Here is a 25,283-nt window from a genome sequence, read left to right as displayed (position 1 = left end):
TAATGATCAATGATGATTAATAACAGTAAACATTCTGTCTGAAGCAGGAGAAGTTTACACAGTGTTTGAGCATTTAAAGTTCACTTGCACTGCTGTTAAATAGAGCCAGGTCCTCAGAGGAGGATGCAGCTCCTGTACATTTATGACGGGGGCATTGGCAGTCAGAAGAAATCTCTATTCACGCCACATACATTTATGTCAGTGTCAGATCTTTATGCTAATGTAGGGCTGCAGTTGGTGGTAGTGATGTAATCTGCCATTCTGATTGTAGAGGGGTCTTTTTTATTTTTTAGACTGTTATAGACATACAAGGAAGAATTGTTAGAAACATTTCCATACAGTCGCACAGAACATCACTGGAAGAAACCCTTAGCATGAAGAATGTGAGCAAAGGGAATCTTCTGCAACTTCCAAGTTCAGAGGACAGAGTATCTGTGAAATGACTTAATTATATGTGTAACTAATGTTGATGCTATCGCCTATATAAGGACCCTGTATAGTTTTAAGACCATAATAACCTTTGTTTGTGCTCAGATTCTGCATCCTCCTTTAATGTGTCTATTACCGTGGTCACATTTCCCCAGATATTTGTGTATCTTATAAAAGCTGTTTTGTGTCTATATTCACTTTACATTTTAAAGTACATCTGTTTGATTTCAATATTTGAATAATGAAGTTGGCTTATCCAAACTTCCTGTTATGTTTGATTTTTTAGAGAGAAACCTCAGTGCCACCGCGAAGAATCGGTTCTATTATAAATTCCAGATTGGAATGTAAAATTGACCTTTTATTTCACAAAATGCCCTGTGTGCTTTCCAGTGCTGCAGCAGGTCAAGGTTCTGCAGGAGACAGCAGAACCAGGTCCTCTGAAGGGCAGGAATTGGATCTGTTGTCGAGTGAGGCAGGTGATGTGGATGTCTCTGGGATGGTGGCCAATTCATTAATACAGATATTGATTAGTCGGACAAACAGCATCCATATCTCACTCCATGCTACTGAGAGAAACATGTTATCCTTTTGCTGCGCTCTTGATGTTTGTGTACATTTAATTACGTCATTATGTAACTTTGTCAAATAAAACAAACTCTGTCTCTCTCTGTGAACGTGCACGCAGGAAGTTCCTATCATGTCGAGAGCGCGAGATATGACGTAAATTGCTTGCCGCGCAGTGATGATGGCGGTGCGTGAACGCGCAGTAAAAGTAATGGCTGCTCTAGATCGGCGGGTGCCTAGCCTCGATGATTTCGTGGGTCAAAGCTGGACTGCCTGGGCCGAGTGGGCCGGTGTGTGACAGCGGCCAGAGGGTAAGGAAGAACATCGACGCAAACACTGGCAGCTAGTGAGCCATGTAACCAAAGCACCGGGCTTTATTTTTCGTTTGAAACGGAGCACAGAGCTAACCATGTTACCCAAACAAAGACCCTGCCGGGTCCTAGCGCTGGGTGGGTAACATGTTGCTCTCCAGGTCCCACTGCATTCGTTGTCTTCAAGAAAAAACAAGTGATGCTTATTAAGATAGAGCCATTATAGTGTGTGCTTTAAAGCGGTGCCCATGACACAAGCTGCCAGCCTTTATTGGGTTTTTCATGTTAGTGAAAGCAGCCGGGCAGCAGTGGCATCACAGCGGAAGGAGGCTAGAGTAGATGGTTGGGCGAACAACTTCTTCCCGTGGAGAGCTAGCTAGCGAGCCAGACTAGCGACAAGGCAGTTAGCGTTAGCCTGCTAATGCTAGCAGCAGCAGGGTTGAGAGTAGACACCGGTGACGGAAGAGGGGTCTGATGTAAACGCTGGCCCTGCATTTGATATGAGCTAACGTTACTCTGTGTTCTTTCGCTTCTGAACAGTGTTCTCCTGTGATTGCCAGCCCCCAGCCTCAATTTAACTCTTGTTAATTGTGTGTATGCGACAGGAACTATCGTATGTTTGACTTCTGCCCTAAAGGGGCTCCTGCTCTACCCATCTTGGAGTGTGTACGCTCATTCATTGTCTGGCATCCCTCAAAGTGTTACTTTGTTCAGAACTCAAATAAAGTCTCCCTCCATCCCAAAACATTTGAAGCTACTGATTGCTGTTTGAAAACGAAATCAAGAGAAGGGTCAGCAGGGAAGCAGTTTACCTGCACATTGTTCCTTTATGTAACCCAGTGTGTTATGTGCAGAATGTGCGCTGTTAGGTTTGTCTTGCTGATGACCCAGTTATACAACTTTTGGAAAACATCTGCCTCTTTTGTGTGTGTGATGTTTCAGGCACTGATGTAGGAGACTGCAGCAAGAATGGCAAAAAAGCTGCAGAGGCCATGTCACTCAGTAAGGAGGGTAAGTCTGCACACTTTAATCTACCACACATTACGCTGTTGTTGTTTGGGACATCTGAAAACAATAACATTAACTCCTGGTCTAGTTGTGAATGTGCTTGCATTAATGTGCATGTATATTGACCTGGGATGCCTCAATGAACTGTGCCTCAGCCTCTCTTTGGTCTCCATTAAGTGGTCTCCACCCCTGCCTAGAGGCAGAAGAGGTTCTGGTTTGCAGGACCAGGGCGAGCTAAAAAGCTTGCAGGGCTGTGTGTTACACAGCTGTCCTACAGAACCTCCGACAGACACTTTGTGTGTGTTCATCTGACAAAAAGAAGTTACTTGATAGTAAGTTTAAGCCTGTGCACCTTTTCACAAACTTTGCATTTACATCACACGGAAATACAAGCCAAAACAAGGTGATGATGTTTGAGCCGGGATCCAAACATTTGCTTAAATTATACATTTATAATTTAATGCTTTTAGTTTAAAAAAAAAAAAAAAGTACTTATTTTTAGTGATTTGTTTAGTTCATGTTTCTTCGGGAAATGCATACTATGCAATATCATCTCAATACATTTTATAATAGCTTTAACCTGCTTCTTCCGATAGAGTATAGTTCTGTGTTTTATAAAGTGGGATTGTATTGTAGAGGTACTTATCCAGAGTCTGTGGAAAAGACGGTCGGAACGCTCCTTTTTTTGAAAGGCAGAAAGGACTCGGAGTTCTGACATCCTCATGTCCATCCTCATCATGGAGGCTAAGCAATTAACTGCTACAGCAGCAAAATGTATTTTAGTCACCTAAAGAAAAGCCCACATAAAAAAATCAACATCAGTTTGAAGTGTTTTCTTTGTTTAGAATCTGACAACCCAATTTAAAAGATAATCTAAAATGTTCTTTTAACACATGGACAAGAGGTGGGTTGCATCCTAGTTAGGTCGCTGGTCTATCACATGCCGACCAATATGTACATATACAGGCAAACATTCACAGTTGAAGGCAAATTAGTCGCCTATTGACAAGGCCTGAAGGTGCTTGGATTAAGTGAAGTAAATTTAGGATGTTGAGAAAACCCTCTCCGCAAGAACAAAAACACAATCCAGTGTAGATCTGTTTCCAGCCAATACATTTACCTAGTAAATGGCATGTTATAAAAAATGTGTCAGTTCTATTTATTTATTAAAAGGTACAAATATAAATTATTGTAGATGTCTGGAAGTAAGTCCAAGTTGATGTCAGAATCCAAGAAGTTGGAGACACTGTATTGTTACCAAATGGCGTTTACCATCAGAATACTGATTTTCAATGCTATATTCAACCAGTGTAGTTCAACTCTGACAGTGCTTTTAAGTGAGAAGATCTAACACCTTTTCATAATGCAGGATGATACTGGGCTGCTTAGTGACATTGCTATGTGACATTTGGCAGTGAGATAAGTATGTCTCTCTCCTCTCTATAAGACATGTCCATCTTCGGCCTATACCCTGGCCATGATGACTTCTACCTGGTGGTCTGCAGCCATTGTGGCCAAGTAGTGAAGCCGCAGGCGTTCGAGAAGCACTGTGAGCGACGACACGGCCCCCTGGCCAAGCTGTATGCCCGGCTGCGCTCCCCCACCCCTGCAACCCCACCCCAGCAGAGGCCCCACCACAGCCATTCTCCTTCTCATGGGACCAACGCTGCTTCCGCTTCATCCTGGGAGAGTCGGGGCCAGGGGGCCGGGCAGCCAAAGCCAGCCCCCCCCCTCACCTTCCACTCCACCACAATACAGACACTCCAAGAACCCCAAGGATGGAGTACGGTAAGAACAGAGTAGGGCAAGTTGGGGGGTCGGGGATAACTTAACTTCAGGGTTCACAGAATAGACCTTCACACATTTTTTTTTCACCCTAAAACCAAGGTGTCATTTTTGGGGGAGTATGTGTCAGAAACAGGAACCTCCATCAGGAAGACCTGCACACAACCGCAGTGAAACCACAACCAGTTTTTTACTCTTCGGTTTGTTATCCAAGCCAATTTGGGATCATTACAGCCAAATGTGGCTGCGTGTCATTTAAGTTTGTTCAAATGTAATGGTCTGCAACTGAGGCTATCAATACACCACCAACATTTTGATTCTATAGAGCGATCAGTTTGCAATCCAAACTGATTTGCATTGGAATTACAGTCTAGCCAGTTGTATCGCACAAAGTAAAGAATGTATTAATTGCAAATGAATCTCAAACACTAACATAACAGGGAAAGTCATTTTTTTGAAAAACAAGATAAACTAGAGAATGCAATTCCTGAAGAAATTGCTAGTGGGAATGCTTTATGCTGAAAAGCTGACGCTAAACTGCTATGCTGAAATGTAATGTGTAAGAAGAAAGTGAAGAATTTAGATTGAAATGATACATGAACACTGGGGGCTTGAATGTGTGATGAGAGAAGAAAAGAAAGTAAAAAGGCTTGGAAAAGCAGCAGAATATTTGAACTGCAAACTTTTGAACGAACTTGATGGCAAATGATCTGTCGCCATGCCAACGGCATTTGATGACATCCCATAATACGCTTAGATGCGTTGATGGCTGCATCGTTACCAAACCTGTGAAGTTTTGGGCCATTTGGAGCATTTTCACTGAAGTTATGAGAACCGTGTTTCATGGTGAGCATTGTGTTGCCATGGCAACGGCAATTGAAGAAATCTCAAAACTGTCCCGTATATGTCTTCACGGCTGGACTGTTAGCACAAGTTTGAGCACTTTTTGAACATTTTCATAGGAGTTATAGCGACATCGTCTTTTATGGCGAGGGATGCGTTTCCATGGAAACGGCATATGATAACACCCCATAATTGACGTAGAGCTGTTGAGGGCTGGACCGTTAACCATTATCTGAAGTCTGGTGCTGTTTTGACCCTTTTCACAGGCGTTACGACAACATCGTGTTTTATGGCGAGGGATGCGTTTCCATGGAAAAGGCATATGGTGAGATATCAGATTTCACGTAGAGCTGTTGAGGCATGGAGAGGTGATATACAGGTGAAGATTGTGGGACGACCGGACCGTGTCCATTGGAGCTACAGCGACATCGTGTTTTATGGCGAGGGATGCGTTTCCATGGCAACAGCCTATGGTGAGATCTCAGATTTGGCGTAAAGCTGTTGAGGCATGGATCGGTGATATACAAGCGAAGTTTGGGAGACGATCGGACCGTGTCCATTGGAGTTACAGCGACATCTTGTTTTATGGCGAGGGATGCATTTCCATGGAAACAGCATATGAAGACACCCCATAATTGACGTAGAGCTGTTGAGTGCCGGACCATTAACCATTATCTGAAGTTTGCTGCTGTTTTATGGCGAGGGATGCGTTGCCATAGTAACACCACATTACGTAACATCAGATTTGATGTAGAGCTGTGTTAACCATTATCTGAAGAATGCTGCTCTGAGCATGTCAGTTTGAGTTGTGACATCATCGTGTTCCATGACACAGGTGTTTATTGAGCTAACGACGTGTCCAGAGATCAAAGGTTTCCATGGTGATCAGTGAGAGGAGAGCATTTTCATTGTTCTGAATGAGATAAACCTCTTACATGTGAACGTTTTGTTGAAGAACCGTAACAGATATCAGTGAAATTTCAAAGCGTTGAAGCATGTCAAGGAACTTGAGCATCTGAAGTGTAATTTTTGTGTACTTTCGGGTTAATAATGTGGCCTTTTTGGCAGTTTAACTAAAGGTGTGAGAAAATATCAGCCTGAAATTACAATGGGCTTTAATGGAGGCATGTTGAAAGTTGTTGTCACTTCATGCCCTCAAGAGGCATTTTGTTGAATTATTTTGCTTATTTATTTATTATTTTTCAAGCTACGAGATGTTTTCCTACGTTTCTCATGAAAAATTATGTCTCAGGAATGTAGGGTTTGGGAATTATGGAAGGTTTAAAAGAAAATTTTAAGGCAAAATTAAATCTGTCCTCCACTTTAGCTGTGAATAACCCGGCGGAATAATAAAGAATTTTGTGCGTAGCATAACAGATAATAACAGTTTTATAACAGAAAATATGAAATATAGAGCAGTGAAGTGATGACATTATTGTAGGCCGGCCCAAACGTTGGCATGGCAAGGGATTCCTTCACAGGAAGCAATAGAATATCTGCAATGGGTTTTGGAATTTTGCAGAAAATAAGATTTGTGTTAGACACGTTTACGATACCTACACATTTAGTTTAGCAGGATAATCATATTAACAGCAATTTATGATTTTTGAAGCATACAGTACAATTGCCAGAACTAAAAAGCTCAAAACACACAACACTGCGGTCACGTGGTTGCGCATCAACACCGACAATATTACGGTGGCTAATGTTCAGCGTGATAACGTTTTTTTTAGTCTTTATTAAAATGTTGTTTAAAACTCACCGTTTTTATGACACATGGAAGCTTCAGACATGTATTCACTGTCTTTAGACAGGCAGGTGCTTTTTCAGCTTTAGATTCAAATGTTGAAGTATTTATTCTCCCACACCACCTTACGGAAAATAATTGGGATAACATTTACTCTTAAAAGTAGATTTTAGTAAAAATGTTTGCCAGTGATGGTAAAAGTTCAGCTTAAAAAACTAACTTTGGACTTCCCCCTCCCTGACGCAGACATTCCCCGCTGGAGAAGCCCTCCCACAGCAGCCACACAGAGTCCCCAGTGTTCAAGCAGCCTCCGCCTCTGGAACCTCCTATAAGCTCCCCCCCGCCATCACTCAGAGATCCGCCCTGGCCGCATGGAGGCACCCCCCCGCCTGGTAGGCCTCCACCCAGTGATAGGTCCCCCACCCAGAACCAGAAGAAGGACTCCCCCCAGAACTCGGGAATTCCAAACCACCGGGTCCCCAGACCCTACAACAAAGTGGCCTCCAGTGAGTACAGGTGGAGCCGTTTGGGTGATGTGGGCGGAGTAGTAGTAGTAGTAAACAGTTGAAGGATGTATGCTTCTCCTTCAGTTTGAACTACTGATGATTTTTACCTGCTAAACAATCAAAGTTCTATTTCTTAGAAACACACAGAAAATCTTTAAGGGGAAGGAAGTTGGTATAATAACTTTAAAGCAGTTCACAATGAAATGATGCTGTCCATGTTTAAAGGTAATATACCAGGAATGGGTGCTTGCCTGTACCATGCAGAGTGTATGTTTTCCCAACTTGTCATCGTCTGTCAGAACGATGTTAGTTGAAGCTCTATCATAATTTCCCATACACAACTATTTTCATTATCAATTTTTCTATAGGTTACTTTTTTAAATCCCAGTTTCTCAAAGTTCATGGTGATATCTTTAAGTGTTTGTGGCAGTCCAAAACCCAAAGATATTCAGATAATTTGGATTAAGAAAAAAACTGAGAAAAGCAGGAAATCTCCTAATTTTGCATGAAAAAATATTTATTGTCTAATCTATTATCAAAATAGTTTATTTGTTGATAGACTAATCATTGCAGCTCAAAGCATCACTTAATTACAGCAGCTTCAGTTTTCTGGGTTTTTCTCAGGGACAGTATGCACTCATGTTTGGCCTCAGAGCCTATTCATGTCGAAATGCACATAATACAGAAGAAAACAGAACTGCCTCTAAAAAGACATCTCAGGTTTTGCTCATGTGTGTAAAGCGTGCCTGAAATGCACACCATGACGCGGCTTGTGTTATATCAATGTATTCAATTAAACTAAAACTGCATCTTTGCTGACGGTCCACTAAAAAGCACGGAAATGCTTCCAGAATATACAGTCTGTCAATTGGTTGAAAACACTGGAATTCCAGCTTGTAGAACACATTCTGGTGAATATGTATACAATCTGTGGACATCTGTTTTTTGGGTGTTGTATGTCATCACTTTACCCCCACATGTCACTATGTAAGCTGCAGAGATTTGGACGTGTGTGTTGCTCACTGTGTGGTGCTGTATCTGAGATGCTGTGTGTTTCCTCAGAGAGGGAGTGTGACCTGGACAAACACTGCGGCGTCCTTGACCCTGACAGGAAGAAGGTCTGCACCCGCCTCCTGACATGCAATGTGAGCTCCAAACACACTGCCTCACCACACCAATGCACTACTTCATGTGCCTCACATTCATTTTTCTGTCTCATTCCTCTCTTTTTCTTGTTTTAAATTGTTTATCTGTTTTTCTCTATTTTCTCTGTGTAGTTCAGTAGAAGGTTGAGAGGATTAATTTCAGGATCCAGTCCTATCACCTTTGATTTTGACCCAGTCCGTACACATGACAGTGGAAAAGTAGGTTGTGAGTTTGTGGTCTCTTCAGTGCTCAGACAACAGCCAACAAGTTGGATAATATTTTGGAACTGTACCTTTATCAATTCTATGGTAGAGATGATGTGATAGATGGAGGCACATACAATGCAGATTCTTTATGGCTGACAAGTAGTTGACTTTAATAGCAGGACGTCAGACAGACAGCAGTACAGCAGCATTGATGGCAGTTCCATGGTATTTGGACCCCTTCTGGGTGTGATCTTTCTAAGTAGGGAGTCACTTTATTTACATGTCTTTGTTTTTGTTAGTCATGCTTGTTAGGTCCCAGTCAAAGGATGCACTGATATATTTGTTTCATATTGTCTCATATCAGCCAATAGGATTTTATTGTATGACTATTGTATAATAGTATGTTTTTCTTTATAGAAGACCAACATTTTAGTTTACGCATTTTCTTTGACGAACAGGGTGATAAACGAATGACTGTACAAAGAAACATGACTTGTTAGTATTGAGGTGTTGCAGAACAGCGACAGTGCTTCTGGTCAGAGATGCTTCTACTGTGGTGAACTCTACTTGATGAGTATGGCATGATCAGTGTTTTCTGAATGCATTCCATTATTTGGTGTTAGGACGAGGGTGGTACCGTTTCACACGCGGCTGCAAATTCTCCTACAGCATAATTACACATCACTTCTGCTCATCTAAGTATTCATTCAGCGTGCACTCATTCAAGTTTCCCATGAATTCCTCCCTGTGTTTGCAGTCTGGAACCTTCTTATTGAAGTGGAAACTACTGTAAAGTGTTGATGTATGTGCACTGTTACCAGGCTTGCCGGGTTAATTAAAGCTTTAACATTACTATTGAATCTCAAATTAATCAAAACATGGTGCATTTCACATGGTATCTGGTGGGTTTGCACCGAAGTTGTCTTCATAGTACACTCTTGTGTTCATCTGATGGTAAATGGAGGGGCGTTGTTCTCCATGGGACTGGATCTATCCACTTGTGCCATTGTAGTTTGTCGAGGTCTTGCCAAAGTCATTTAATTATTACATTTTTGATGCATTCAAACCGTATTTAAAGTAGTTTAATCTGCAAATGTATAATATGCAGATCATATACAAGCAATATTGGTATTTGATCAGAAATACCCCTAATTAACCCTATTGTAAGAAATGTGACCTTGTGATTTGTGTTTTCATGATGATGCAGTAATACATTCACAGTGATTTACTGTAAGGTGGACGTTTGTTGTCCTATCAATAACCACATCTAGTATTCAACAATAGCTGCTCTGGCAAGTGTAACAGTGTTTTGCACAGGGAACAAGTGTATTGGTATCACCGTTTTAAAAGTTGCATTGACAATTTTGATATCACATCGGAGTTGATAACCTATCGGAGAATCACAGAACCTGTGTATCCAATTGCACATCAAGCAGTGTGAGCTCATTGTAAGATATATTTAACAAGTGACAAATGATCAAGTTCTGCATTTAAGAAATTTGCCATTTACAGTGACAAAAAGAGTGGATTCTTTCAAATGAATTACACTGCAGTCACCTCTCTGTTACTAGTGAGCACTGACTGATACTGAATGGGGAAAATGGCTCCCAGCTCAGGAAGAGTCCTTATATGGTGAGGGAGGAAGTGAGTGTGAGAGGCCACATCCAGACAGGACGACCCGATAAACAGGAAGTGACAGGAGTGACGGGAAAGATACGCAGGAGAACAACCTGCATCTCTACCTGCTCTGAAGGTGGACTCTTCCACCTGCTAGGAAGAACATATGTCATGTAATCCTTAAAACTATTCATCTCAAATTATTGAAATGAAACTGACGCATTTAAAGATAACAGCAAAAGTGACTAATGGACAGTGCTGCATGATAAACCTACATGAGTGTACTGCAATCCAAAAAGAATAATTTCTATAGCAAAGTACCTGAGACTCTTTCCAAAACAACCAAAGGACCAGTTATCAGACACATGAAATCTTTAAAAAATTGATTTCAAACTTTAGGTGTGTTTGGGAAATGAGCAGCTAAGATACATCAGCTGTAATTCTCGTAATGTGTGATGGTCACATTTATGTTGTCATTTAACAGAATACACCTTCAATCAGTTTTTTTGAAATGAATAGATGGTCTAATTGATGTTCAACTGTTTAAAGACGTATTCATATCTACTCTCTGAAAACATCACACAGCTGTGTCACCACTTTTATTGAAGCTTATGATATGGGTAGTATTTATTCAGAACGATGTCCAACTTAACATCTCAACAAAATCCAGAACCACTTCAACTCTTTCAACTCTCACCAACTGTCTCACTGAAATATAATCCTGGATGCAAAACAACTTCCTCAAACTGAACTGTGATGAATCTGAAATGGTCGTCATCGGTCCCAAATCCCTCATCAAAAACAATAACGACATCTCCCTCACCATTGACATTTCACTCTGACCCCTCCCCTCACATCCGCAACCTCAGTCATTTTCGACAGCACATCACCAAAACTGCCTTCTTCCATCTCAAAAATATATCCTGTCTCCGCCCATCACTCTCCTTCTCTGCTCATCCATGTCTTCATCTCATCCAGACTAGACTCCTGCAACAGCATCCTCTATGGTACACATCCTGACTCCTCAATAAACTCCAGTACATTCAGAACTCTGCCGCCCGACTCCTCACCCGCTCCGTGACCACATCCCCTCGTCCTGCAGACCTCCACTGGCTCCCCGTCCCACAACGCATCCATTTTAAGATCCTTCTGCTTACCTACAAAGCCCCCCCTCCTACCTCACTGACCTGCTCCATCACCAGGCCCCCTCCTACCTCACCGACCTGCTCCATCACCAGGCCCCCTCCTACCTCACTGACCTGCTCCATCACCAGGCCCCCTCCTCCCTCACTGACCTGCTCCATCACCAGGCCCCCCCCTACCTCACTGACCTGCTCCATCACCAGGCCCCCTCCTCCCTCACAGACCTGCTCCATCACCAGGCCCCCTCCTCCCTCACAGACCTGCTCCATCACCAGGCCCCCCCTACCTACCTCACTGACCTGCTCCATCACCCAGGCCCCCACTACCTCACTGACCTGCTCCATCACCAGGCCCCCTCCTCCCTCACAGACCTGCTCCATCACCAGGCCCCCTCCTCCCTCACAGACCTGCTCCATCACCAGGCCCCCTCCTCCCTCACTGACCTGCTCCATCAACCAGGCCCCCCCTACCTCACTGACCTGCTCCATCACCAGGCCCCCCCCTCCTCCCTCACCGACCTGCTCCATCACCAGGCCCCCTCCTCCCTCACTGACCTGCTCCATCACCAGGCGCCCCCTACCTCACTGACCTGCTCTATCACCAGTTCCCCTCCTACCTCACCGACCTGCTCCATCACCAGGCCCCCTCCTACCTCACCAACCTGCTCCATCAGGCCCCCTCCTACCTCATTGACCTGCTCCATCACCAGGCCCCCTCCTCCCTCACTGACCTGCTCCATCACCAGGCCCCCCCCTACCTCACCGACCTGCTCCATCACCAGTTCCCCTCCTACCTCACCGACCTGCCTCCATCACCAGGCCCCCCTCCTACCTCACCGACCTGCTCCATCACCAGGCCCCCTCCTCCCTCACTGAAACTGCTCCATCACCAGGCCCCCCCCTACCTCACCGACCTGCTCCCATCACCAGTTCCCCTCCTACCTCACTGACCTGCTCCATCACCAGGCCCCCCCTCCCCCTACCTCACCGACTCTGCTTCCATCACCCAGTTCCCCTCCTACCTCACCGACACTGCTCCATCACCAGGCCCCCCTCCTACCTCACCGACCTGCTCCATCACCAGGCCCCCTCCTCCCTCACTGAAACTGCTCCATCACCAGGGCCCCCCCTACCTCACCGACCTGCTCCATCACCAGTTCCCCTCCTACCTTCACCGACCTGCTCCATCACCAGGCCCCCTCCTCCCTCACTGACCTGCTCCATCACCAGGCCCCCTCCTACCTCACTGACTTGCTCCATCACCAGGCCACCCTCCTCCCTCACACCACCTGCTCCATCACCAGGCCCCCTCCTACCTCACTGACTGCATCCATCACCAGGCCCCCTCCTACCCTCACTGACTTGCTCCATCACCAGGCCCCCCCCTCCCTCACTGACCTGCTCCATCACCAGGCCCCCTCCTCCCTCACTGACCTGCTCCATCACCAGGCCCCTCCTCCCTCAACTGACCTGCTCCATCACCAGGCCCCCTCCTACCTCACCAACCTGCATCCATCACCCAGGCCCCCTCCTCCCTCACCGACCTGCTCCATCACCCAGGCCCCCTCCTCTCTCACTGACCTGCTCCATCACAAGGCCCCCTCCTCCCTCACTGACCTGCTCCATCACCAGGCCCCCTCCTCCCTCACTGACCTGCTCCATCACCAGGCCCACTCCTCCCTCACTGACCTGCTCCATCACCAGGCCCCCTCCTCTCTCACTGACCTGCTCCATCACCAGGCCCCCTCCTCCCTCACTGACCTGCTTCCATCACCAGGCCCCCTCCTCCCTCACCGACCTGCTCCATCACCAGGCCCCCTCCTCCCTCACCGACCTGCTCCATCACCAGGCCCCCTCCTCCCTCACCGACCTGCTCCATCACCAGGCCCCCTCCTCTCTCACCGACCTGCTCCATCACCAGGCCCCCTCCTCCCTCACTGACCTGCTCCATCACCAGGCCCCCTCATACCTCACTGACCTGCTCCATCACCAGGCCCCCTCCTCCCTCACTGACCCTGCTCCATCACCAGGCCCCCTCCTCCCCTCACTGACCTGCTCCATCACCAGGCCCCCTCCTCCCTCACTGACCTGCTCCATCACCACTAGGGTTGCAAAATTCCGGGAATTTTCAAAGATGGAAACTTTCCATGGGAATAAACTGGAATTTTCTAAATTGAAGGTTGGCTCTTCATAGGGAACTTCAATATAGTTGGGGAAAGTATATTTTAGCATAATCTTGACTAAAACAAACAGATGCCATTCCTCAAGCACACTGCTTACTGCATGGCTATTGAGACCACACCCTCTACAGCAGGGAATGGGCAACTTGGATGGTGGTGGGGGCCACATAATTTAAGTACTGGCCACCAGGGGGCCGCAGATTGTCTTGGAACACACACACACACACACATTAGTAGTAGTGGCGGCTCAAGTTGCTTACTTTCATTACAGCAACGGTCTGCAAACACACTCAACATTGTGGTTTACCCCTGAATTCAGTGAAAATATATTCTTTCTCCCACTTTTCTTGGAAACACGATTCCCCTCCGATACCTTTCTCTTGCTCATGCTGACATCCATAGAGGGCTGTGCTCATATGTTACCCGCTCTATCGAAATCAGTCGGAAGTCGCAACGGCTCATTTCAAAAAATAAAATGATACAATTCGATTACATTACCCTCAATTCCCAGTTAGTTCCCAGAAATTCCCATAAATCCCATTATTCTCATGGAAAGTTTCCAATATGGAATATTTCCAAAATTCCCCAGCTTAACTTCCCATGGAAATGTACTGGAAGTGTTCCGCCCCTTTGCAACCCTAATCACCACACTCACTGTTTTATATATTTTCAGTGTTTTAATTATGTTTTTATGAATTTTTACTCTATTAAGTGTCTGAGTTTCAAGAAAAGCGCTCTATAAATAAAATGCATTATTATTATTATTATTATTATTATTAGAAGGATATACAACAGCAATTACCCAAAGAGTCTAGAAATCCATCATTTTGGGTCCTTCACCAAATACAAGTTGTGTCCGTTTATTTGAAATGCAGCAGTGACTGACCTGCTATTCCTCTGTCCTCAGATTCATTCCATCCACCAGCGGAGGAAAGTGATGGGGCGCAGCAAGAACTTTGACCAGCTAGTGGCAGAACTGAAGACCAAGGTCCGTTGAAAAAGGGGCCAAATCCCTGGATGGAAACTCCTCTGCTGGACGCTCCCCCAGCCCAGAGGCCCCCATGGAACAGACGGGGGCCCCACACTGCAGGAGACCCCTGGCCAGCCTCCCTGCGTTCAGGTTAGTGGACTTTACTGACGCCAGCTCAGATAGAGATGTGTGTATGGAGTAGGGATGTTCAGAAGATTCACCGATTCGCATCGGTGCACCGGCATAAACGTTGAAGATGCGAGTGCACCGGTTGAAAGAGTGCACATCGGCTAAAGTTTGGGTTGAACTCGCGATGCATCGATTGTAGTGTCTTTGCATAGGTAACAAAACGATTCATTCATATAATATCCTCTCATCCTGTCAACACTCAGCAGAGACGATCTTTGATCTTTGCTTCGCACTACGGAGGCCGAGAGTCTCAGTGATCAACACACATGGAAGTCGAGGAGAAAGAGAAACACAACGCACCAAAAAATACCTACAAATCAATCATTTGGCAACACTTCGGATTTTGAAGAGAAAGACGGACAACTTCAAAAATCGCTCACAAATTGTAAACGATGCCGAGCCGCTTTAAAGTACACAAGTAGTACGAGGAACTTAGCGACGCACATAAAGAGGCGACATGGGGTCTGCGGCTGAAAAGAGAAACCTGAAAGTTAGACGTGAGTTAAATCACTCAGTGAGGTGTTCTGTCAGAGAGAGTGGTGTTTAGTTTACAGCAGCCTGTGACGGCCAATAACAGTTTAAATGTCTTCCTTACTGTAAGCAGTTATGAAAGAGCTGTTTGTGAAAGGTTATTTTCTTTATTGTTCATATAGAACCCACTGCTTTCTGCTCACTGGTGAGTTAGCCTATGAATGAGTGTTAAGCACATCAATCCAATCCACTTTATTTATATAGCACTAGGGGTGTAACGGTATCCGTATTCGTCCCGTACCGTCACGGTTCGGCACATGCAACACGACGAATACGCCTTTTTTTTTCGAGTGGGAAAAAAGTCTGTCATTCAGGGCAGTATCCACTACACTATTTATAATCCAGGGGGCGGTATTGCGCCTAAAGCTGTTTGCCAGCTGCCCTTAAACAACAAATGAAGAACAAGAAGAAACACAACAACAAAACGAACAAAATACAAGAAGAAGAAAAGTTAGTGTGGCGATTTCAGATAACACACAGGAGCTAGAACCCACCTGCTTCTTTTAAATCAGCTGTGTGGGAACATTTCGGGTTCCCTGTGGACTACAACAACGATGAAGTGAGCGAGTGGTGGATCGGACGAGGATGGTGTGTCGGCGTTGTTCGATAGCGGTACGGTATGCTAATGGTAACACACGCCAAACATGCTAAATCATATCAGAAGGCATCACCCAGATTTGCCAATCACCGGAGCCCGGCAAAAGACAACAGCAGTTCAAAAGCTGATCCCCGCTGTTTTTAATAGTGATGGGAATTCCGGCTGTTCTTGGTGAGCCGGATCATTTGGCTCGGCTCACCAAGAAGAGCCGGCTCTTTCGGCTCCCAAACGGCTCTTCAGTTTACCACATATTATACCTTTTAATTAAATCAAATGTAGCCCTGTTTTGACTAATGATTTATATGTGTACACACATATAACACTTACATTATTCAATACATCCTTTGTACTGAAGTATTCAAAAGTAAAAATTACATGTTTAATATAAATTATTTGCTGTGGCCAAATGTTTTCATTGCATTTACAGACCCGTGTAAACTCTCTGATACCACCCAATGAATGCACTGACTTGCTTGTCGAACCACGCTACACAAAACAGATAGCAACACCTATACAAACTATTTTTAAAAAGGGGCTACTGTATCGACATTTTAAAATTCTATTTAAAGAAAAGGCCCTGACAAACAGCAGGGCTCTATTTCAGTAACTATTAGCTATAGAAAAAAAGACAGCAACAGCTGACATCAAATCTTTGCTGAGCCTAAGGATAATCATAAATAAATAACATAGTGAAAATAAATATATTGCAATGCTCAAAACAGCAGCATCCAACCGTCTCTAATCCTTGGATATTACATGTCACCTGCATGCATGCACGGAGCAGCTGTAGCGCAGAGATCATCATCATCATTCTGTCTTGTATTACTTAAAGTGGACCTATCATGCTATATTTGAACAATATATTGTAGGGCCATACCTATATAAGGTATATATATGATTCTGTGAGCTGCAGCTGACCACGCCCCCCTGCAGGAGAGGGGAACGTGCTCTGAGATCAGCTGCTGGGCTGTCAGAAGAGGGGGAGAAAAAGAGATCTCCCTCCTCCGTGTTTTATTCTTATTGAAGTAAGAAGAGAAGTAATGGGGCAGAAACCCTCCTTTTTACGCAGCGGTCCAGACATAGACATCAAACGGCGACACATATTCAGTTGCCAGTTACTTTGGCATTAGGGCAGGGATATCTAGATACTTTCCAAGGTTTGACATAATGAATTGTGCAACTTTTAAAGCAAGCAGCGATGTTTTCAAATCTAATCAAAAAGCTCCTCAAAAACACTATCGAAGCAGTTCCTGCCGTTGCTACGTTAGTTCAAACAGTAACAACGGACTATTTTTCTTAGCGGATGCATGTAAATTTAAATACATACAACTCAATAAATCAATAAAATCATTTTCTAAATCCATAAAAGCATTTCAATTAATATTGGGAGTCATGTCGTTACTTTGTTGAGAATGTGGCCATGTAATAAGCGGGATAATGTGCACATTGCATAATGTGCCTTCATGCCGATCTAGATCCCTCCGCAAAAAAAAAAAACGGCTCGTTCGCGGGCGAGAGCCGGCTCCTGTCGTTCACTTAAAAGAGCCGGCTCTTTGAGCCGGCTCGTTCGCGACCGACACATCACTAGTTTTTAATAAACCAATAGACATGAAAGCCGAGAGACCGAAATAAATAACGGAAGCTTTTGGCATATGTTTTTCAACGACTATGCGCTCTTGAAACACTTTCTTATTATTTATGATGTAATATTTTCAAGACGTTCTTTTTCGTTTTACAGCTTGATGAAACCTTTTTGTTTGACATCAGCCATTATAGATAATCTGGCCATCTGAGTGTGTGTGGTACTGTTTGTGGTTTGTTTTTAACTGTTTAATGCAGTTAATTATTCAAAATGTCAGAGTTCCTTATTTTTAAACTGAAACTTGCACTACTGTTCAAAAATAAATAACAACAAACCTGGAATTATGCATTTGGGACTTTCTTTTGCTTTTTCTTGTTGTACCGAACCCGTACCGAACCGCGACCCCCAAACCGAGGTACGAACCGAACCGTAACTTCTGTGAACCGTTACACCCCTATATAGCACATATTAAAAACAGAGGGTTTCACCGAAGTGCTTCACAGCAGACATAACATTATAATAAAATATAATATTACAATAATAGATAAAAGGCACACATAAGAATAGATAAAAAGGCATAACAATCGATAAAACATAGTTTAAACTGACTGACATCAGGCCGCCGCTGTATGGGCATTGCACTATGGTAGCTGTTATTTGCACATTGTTAATCCTGGACAATGCATCCTTAAATTGTTTAACTGTGAGGTGTTATAACATGGTACTGTACTCTGGAGAGTTCTTTAAGGTCAAAAAGAAACAGCATGATGGGATGTGCAGCACTAGCAGAGAGTACCAAATATGTAAAGCACTTTTTGTTAATTTATGATTTGCTGCATATGAGGAATAAAACAAAAATCCTCTGTCCCATATTGAAGTATCATTATTTTGCATCGTGTTGAATCGCCCCTTATCGCATAATGTTTAATCAAATCGTAAAGAACTGTATCGCAACAGGGGTGAATCGTATCGCATCGCCTGGTGCTTCAAATGTATCGTATCGTTGGCAGCGTATCGAGATGCGCATCGCCTCAGTGATGGAGATGCACATCCCTAGTATGGAGGCACATCACAATTCATATTATGAATTTGATCAAAACTAACACATATTTAACTCGGCGTTTACAATTGCAACACTTTTCTGCACATGCACATATACATATTGTGCAGCTACTTGCAATTTTTCTCACCAGCCAATAAGATGACACCGAGTCCTTTGGGGGCTTAGAGGTGGTGCTAAGTGAGAGCACTTAGTCAGTTAGAAAAAGGATGTTGTTGATTATAGTAAAATATAATTTTGTGGAACCAAAAAAACCGAAAAAAGGATGAAGCAAAAGTCGAATGTGTGTTTTTACAGTCGGCCTTCGTCTGTGTCGGAGAGCAACACGGAGGATGAGCAGCAGGACGAGGGGGGGGTCCGAGCCCCCTCACCTCTGGTCCATGGAAAAATCTCCAGTGATGAAAGTGAGGCAGAGGGACCCGAGGAGCCCGTTGAGTTCCCATCTTCTGCTGCACGTCCCAGACCTCTAGCGGTGAGCCGTTTGTACTTGGGTTTAACAATATTAAAGACAAGCACATACCACATGTATTGATTTATTAGGTGCAACGCTATTTCATCTTCAAGGTGTTCTCTTGGAGGTTAACTCACCTGCCTGTAACAGATTTACAACCAGCCTTCTCTCTGCAGGTATGTTCATTTGGCAGCCATGCTTTGGGTCACGGCATCTACACGTTTGACCGCAGACTACACCACCTGAGGTCGGCTCTCAGCAGCATGCTGGAGCAGCACATCAGCGCACACCTCTGGAAGTAAGACACTCACATTCTTAGTGGTCCTTTTGACTTCGCTCTGCTTTTATTCTGATCACTGTCAACATTTCTTGGAAAGATAACTTTGGTATCTTTTTGTCACTGGCATTTATACTGTATGCTACAAGTACAAACATATGTTCTCCTTATCTAAATGCTTTTCTTTAAAGGTGGGGTAGGTACGTTTGAGAAACCGGCTCGAGAGACACTTTGTGTTATATTCCATGGAATGCTCTTAACATCCTGATGGCAATGAATATCTGAAGTGCTTTGACAACAAATCCATTAAAAAATATCATCTCTGGAAGCCGTAGTACTGTAAAAAGCACGACCAATCATCTGAGCCGGCCCGGCTAAAGTAACTGGATGGCCTACCTGCCTGTCAGCCTTCCATCTGTGCACAAACTTATCTCGTGCCCTCATTGGTCATGTGCGCGTTCCTGTGTGTTGGAGGAGGGGCTCTGTGAGGAAGTGGCAGATTTCTTCCGGCTGTGTATTTTCAAATTCTAGCGCACTCGAGCTGGTTCCTCCAACATTACCTACCCCACCTTTAAGTGAATGTCACATTTAAAATGTTTTTTGACAAGAATGATATAAGAAAAATATATTTTCATAAACAGAATATTTGACAGAATGAACCAAAGAAATCAGCAAGTAATGCCCCAGAGTTGCCAAAGGTTCTCAATGGGCTAAAATGTGCTGAGCATCCAACCAAGTCTCTGATAGTAGATAGCCTATACTACATTCAGCAAAAGCACTGCTATTTTAATGACATACATTTTGAGACTAACCTGATCACTAGTATAACATGTGCAAATCAGCCTCAACCTCAACCTCCATCCCATTTCTGTTTCTTTGAGACTCCCACCCACTTGTCCATGGGAGGATTGCTTGAGTACATCCAGAATGCTTTTGGTAACACTTGCAGATGAACTTGAGTGTAAACCCACTGCCTTATTCACTAATAGATTGAAGCAGGATGGTGTTCTCTGCTGCCAAGAATCACAGTGCTGAACACTGAGTGAAGTCTGCACTAAGATGGAGACTGACCTCGTTTGACAATGCACATCAATGGTCATATAAGGAACTAAACACTTTTCAGCAACAGCAGGGGATATCTTTTACATAATTCCCATTTTCATTTGGATCTGTTTAATCGAGCTACAATTCTTCCATTTAGAATGGGATTTGATTTATATTTTGCCTTTTTATAAATATTGCTCTTCTGTAATTTGGCAGTAGGCTATTTTCTGATCTCACTCAAATGTAGGTTGGTTGTTGAGCAATAACCCAGATTGTCAGAACCCTGCAGTTACCAGAGTAACTAGCAAACCATGCCTTAGTGTAGCTGGTCCTTTATCTTATTGCATTTTTCTACCCAAATACTCAATTCTTCAAGTATGATTGGCATACCGCATCTTAATTGTATTAAAGTTATCACCTCTGCTTTGCTCTGGTATGTTGTCCAGTCATTTGGTTAATTGTTCCATTATTTATATGACCCGGCAATCTAGGGGTTTCAAACCTTGACCTCTTCCAAATATTTCCAAGCAGTGACTTGGGTGAGCGCGCATGGCTGTTCACAAACTGTCCTGTGTGTTTTAACTACAGATGGCATGTCGGTGAAAACCGTAGAACATTCTGCTGGTTTTAGATGCAGAACACTTTTGTGAAGTTTGATCACACATTTAGTCAAATATAATAACATGTGGATCAAAACAAGCAGCAAGATATAATAAAGCGCAAAAAACTACAGAGTGAGAAACCAATGAATCTAATTGTGCAATTTAACATCTTGTGAAATATAAATATCCATATTTAATTCTAGACGTACAGTATCTGCACGCTGCTTGCTGCGGCCACAGTTGAGTCTGTAGTCAAAAAGCTTCCCATGCTCCATTCTTATGCGTCAGAATGTCCTATAGAACACATTTTGTCAAACTCGAGGCCACAGGATCATTTCTAATTATTATTAGATCTGGCCCGCCGGCATATTGCACGCACACCTTCACTCACTGTATTTGAGTTGGACCCCCCTGCTATAGAACATGTTAGCAAGTCTAGAATTCTCGGCCTAATTCTTTCGTTGAAAACAGGAAAAATACCTCAAGCCACAGATCTTCACTCATTCACCATCCCTCGGCCCGGACCATCTCCTCGTCCTCGTCCTCTCCCTCCTCGTCCTCTCCCTCCTCGTCCTCGTCCTCATTCTTCCTCCTCTTCCTCTTCCTCTTCCTCCTCTTCCTCTTCGTTACATTCTAAGTCCGCACAGGAGAGTCATATTCAACTCCTCAATCAAAACGGCCTCCTCTACCTCCTCTTCCAGTCGAGGTCCAGGAAGACCCCCGACAGCCATACAGACGGAAAACTCGGGGGTCAGCGGGGGCAGCCTCGCTGGGGGTCACCTGCTCTCTCCAGCTAAGCCTGTGACGGTGCGTTCGGGGGGCTCTGGGCGTCTTAAGAACCCTGTTGGGCGCCCCAGCAAGCAGACGATGAAGCTGCGAGAGGAGGCTGCCACCGCTGCTGCCCAGCGCAAACGCAAAGCCCCCTCCCAGGAGGGGGAGCACTCAGGCCCCGACAGGAACTGTATACTGCTCCAGGACCGGGGCCGCCCACCTTCTGCGGCCTCCTCCTCTTCATCCTTTTCTTCTAAAACCCCCATTTCCTCACCGCTCACACATGGACAGACCAATGGCACACTTTCCCCCAGCAGCAACAAGCCCCGCCCCCAGCCCTCCCCCTCAGAACCCCATTCAACCAGCCGCCAAGGCGGTCTGGACCTACAGACCGGACACACACTCCTCTGGGCCATTCCTCCCCTCCCCCCAGACCCGTCGTCCACCAACCACAACTCTCACAGCCGGGCCGGCGGGGGGGACTCAGGACTTCACTTGCAGGGCGGCGGAAGGGGCTGTGAGCACCAGGGGCTTGTGAAGAAACGAAAGGGGGGCGGAATGGGGGAGCATTCGCCCTCCAAACCCTCAGTGCACCGCCCCCCTTCCTCCTCCAGCTCCCGCCCCTCCTCCTCCTCTCCGCGCTCCAACTTTTAATCCCTGGAAGGAAAGCAAAGGGGGGGGGCTGGCAGGGGTGTGGAGAAGAAACTGGGCACACAGAAGGTGAGTTTGAAGGACACGAAAAGGCTGATCAATACCAGGGTGACAGGGAGGGGCTATGTTGCAGTTAGTTGCACTGACATCCTGGCTGATGTCAAGCTTGTATAATATTCCTGAGGTAAAATACCCCCCCCCCCCAACATTCAGCAGGATGGTCTGTAGACAGCCAATGAGCTGAATAAAGAAAACTAAATCACTGCCAATCTGACAAGCACACACTGATCATTATTGTTGTTCTTTCTTACCATCACTTCCTGATCTGTGGCAGCTCCCTTCACCGTGTTAAAGAAACACTGAGCCAGTTGCTGTCCATTCCCATACGACGCATCTCAAATGTCAGCAGTAGTGGTGTCTGATGTTTCTACTGACTGTTAGGAACGTCTTTGATGTGACACTGGGTCACTGTTGGAATTCTCTGTAGGTCGGATACAGCTGTTGTCCTCACTATTCATAACTACCTTTCAAAACACGTCTGAGACACTAAAAACTGTTTTAGTGGAAACAAAACCTGCTGTAACTAATTAACACAATGCAAAGAAAACCTGAATCATTACAAAATGTGAAATTCAGCCACTACTGAACATATGTCGTCATGTGTTCTCTGGGGTGGTTTTCACAACTTCATCTTTTAAGAGCTGTGTTTCCATGACGACAATCAGCACCACATAATAGAAACTGCAATAACCTATTTTATATAACCTATACCTAAATAAGTCCATAATATTGCTAACACAGCCTAACATTAATGACGTTTAACGTCCGATATGTAATATCACTAACCCAGCTTCATTTGCAGCACCATTATAACATGACCTAATGACAACAGGATCCAGTTTCACCTAAATCACCGTAATGCTGCAAAGCCTTATGTGCTTCTTTGGGAAGATTGTCCATGTCACCATGTTAGACAGTGCAGGAGAGGCAGTTGTGGCGCGGTGTGGGACAGATGCAGCATTCTTTTTGATTCTAAGTCAGTGTGGTTCTGCAGCTGTTATTCTTTAGGAAAGGAGTGCTGTAAAAAGGCTTAGTAAGTGTTCCATCAGTCTGTTGGAGTTAACAGTAGCTGTGAGGTGAGCAGCTCAATGCTAAAGCCAATCAGGTATGTTTTTCAAATGGCATGCTACCCAGAATACAGAGAGACTTGGTCCTATTTAAACAAGCTGATTTGAGTGCAGTGCCTCCCCACTGCCTTCCTGCAGCTCTCACCAAAACCTCAATGAGTTTAAGACATCAAGTGAACATAAAGGTCAAAAGGTCTGAATCAGTTCTGAAGTGAATATACAGACTCTTGTCAAAATGTAACAATCTCAATCTCTCTTCTGTCCCCACAGCCAAAACTGCACCATTAAGTGTGCCTGCCTTACAAGAGGGAGCCAGCTCTGCTCAGTCCAAGACTGGGGCAAACGGGACTCGTGCGTGTGTGAGAATGTCTGTGTGTGTGTGTGTGTGTGTGTGTGTGTGGGAGGGTGGGATAAAATTCAGAGTATGGATTTAAAAATACCTCAAGACCATCCGGTTATGCTGCTAAATTAAATATGTTTGTTTATCAAAATGGATTAAAAATGTCCTTTACACTTGTTTTCTATGACCCGTTTTGTAATGTTACGTCACAAATCTGAAGACCCTCAGGGCGCAGCCGGCATATTTTCAGCTTTTCTGTCCATGCTTCCATCCATTCTCGTGGACGTGATATCTCAGAAAAACGTTTCAAATTTGGCACAAAGGTCCGCTTAGACTGAAGGATGAACTGATCACAATCTGGAGTTTAAAGGTCAAAGTCAATGTGACCTCACAAAACACGTTTTTGGCTGTAACTAAAGGATTAAAACACACATAAGAAGATGATACACAAATATCTTAAAGTTCCCCATTTATACTGTTTTTCATCAATATATTACAGGTCTCAGATAAATACAGAACATGTCTCTGAAGTGTTTGGCTCCAAACACCAAACAGATCATTGCAGCATTACCCATAATCCCCTCTGTTTCAGCCCTGTTTCCAAGTGCTGATTCTCTGTCTGTTACTTTAGAATGAAAATAAGGGAGCCCCTCCCCACAGCCCCTCTGAGAGATATTGGGTTACAAAGAACTCAATGGTGCTCTAGGGAGGAGATTCAGGGTGATAAAGGGGGGTGGGGGGGTTACCTTGGTTGCTGATTGGCTAATGGTTACACAAGACAACACATCGTTATGACATCATAAAGTGGCCAAAATCTGATCAGCTCATTTTCAGGTTTTTATAGAAATGGATCAAAAAGAGAGAGAATCTTTGTTCCTGAAACGTTCAGAGTCTCTTTCCACAGAGGGGACACATGTTGATGTAGAAGAGACATGGAGAAGAGGGGACACATGTTGATGTAGAAGAGACGTGGAGAAGAGGGGACACATGTTGATGTAGAAGAGACATGAAGAAGAGGGGACACATGTTGATGTAGAAGAGGGGACACAGTTGATGTAGAAGAGACATGGAAGAAGAGGGGACACATGTTGATGTAGAAGAGACATGAAGAAGAAGGGGACACATGTTGTATGTAGAAGAGACATGGAGCACATGGAGAAGAGAGGAGAAGGGGGACACATGTTTGATGTAGAAGAGACATGAAGAAGAGGGGACACATGTTGATGTAGAAGAGACATGAAGAAGAGGGGACACATGTTGATTGTAGAAAAGACATGAAGAAGAGGGGACACATGTTGATGTAGAAGAAGACATGAGAAGAGGGGACACATGTTGATGTAGAAGAGACATGGAGAAGAGGGGACACGTGTTTGATGTAGAAGAGACATGAGAAGAGGGGGACACATGTTGATGTAGAAGAGACATGAAGAAGAGGGGACACGTGTTTGATGTAGAAAGAGACATGAAGAGAGGGGACACCTGTTGATGTAGAAGAGACATGAAGAAGAGGGGACACATGTGAGTAGAAGAGACATGAAGAAGATGGGACACATGTTGATGTAGAAGAGACATGAAAGAAGAGGGGACACATGTTAAATGTAGAAGG

The 25,283-nt window shown here is 44.4% G+C and overlaps 1 protein-coding gene across 1 annotated transcript; it reads left to right on the top strand.

The window, feature by feature from the left end:
- The first annotated feature begins 1,238 nt into the window (after positions 1-1,238).
- On the top strand, positions 1,239-23,850 carry atxn7l2a (ataxin 7-like 2a). The gene is given in 16 exon segments (XM_034224191.1): positions 1,239-1,304; positions 2,174-2,315; positions 3,760-4,037; positions 4,039-4,100; positions 6,934-7,193; positions 8,256-8,338; positions 14,392-14,478; positions 14,480-14,604; positions 18,712-18,886; positions 19,042-19,164; positions 21,262-21,447; positions 21,449-21,919; positions 21,921-21,950; positions 21,952-21,984; positions 21,986-22,279; positions 23,608-23,850. Coding segments are annotated over 16 exon segments (2,433 nt in total). The 3' UTR covers positions 23,626-23,850.
- Positions 23,851-25,283: the final 1,433 nt, after the last annotated feature.

This window comes from Gymnodraco acuticeps, unplaced genomic scaffold, assembly GCF_902827175.1.
Source record: "Gymnodraco acuticeps unplaced genomic scaffold, fGymAcu1.1, whole genome shotgun sequence".
Taxonomy (NCBI): domain Eukaryota; kingdom Metazoa; phylum Chordata; class Actinopteri; order Perciformes; family Bathydraconidae; genus Gymnodraco; species Gymnodraco acuticeps.
The sequence above is the reverse complement of the archived record's forward strand: the minus strand, read 5'-3'. Positions and strand labels throughout refer to the sequence as shown.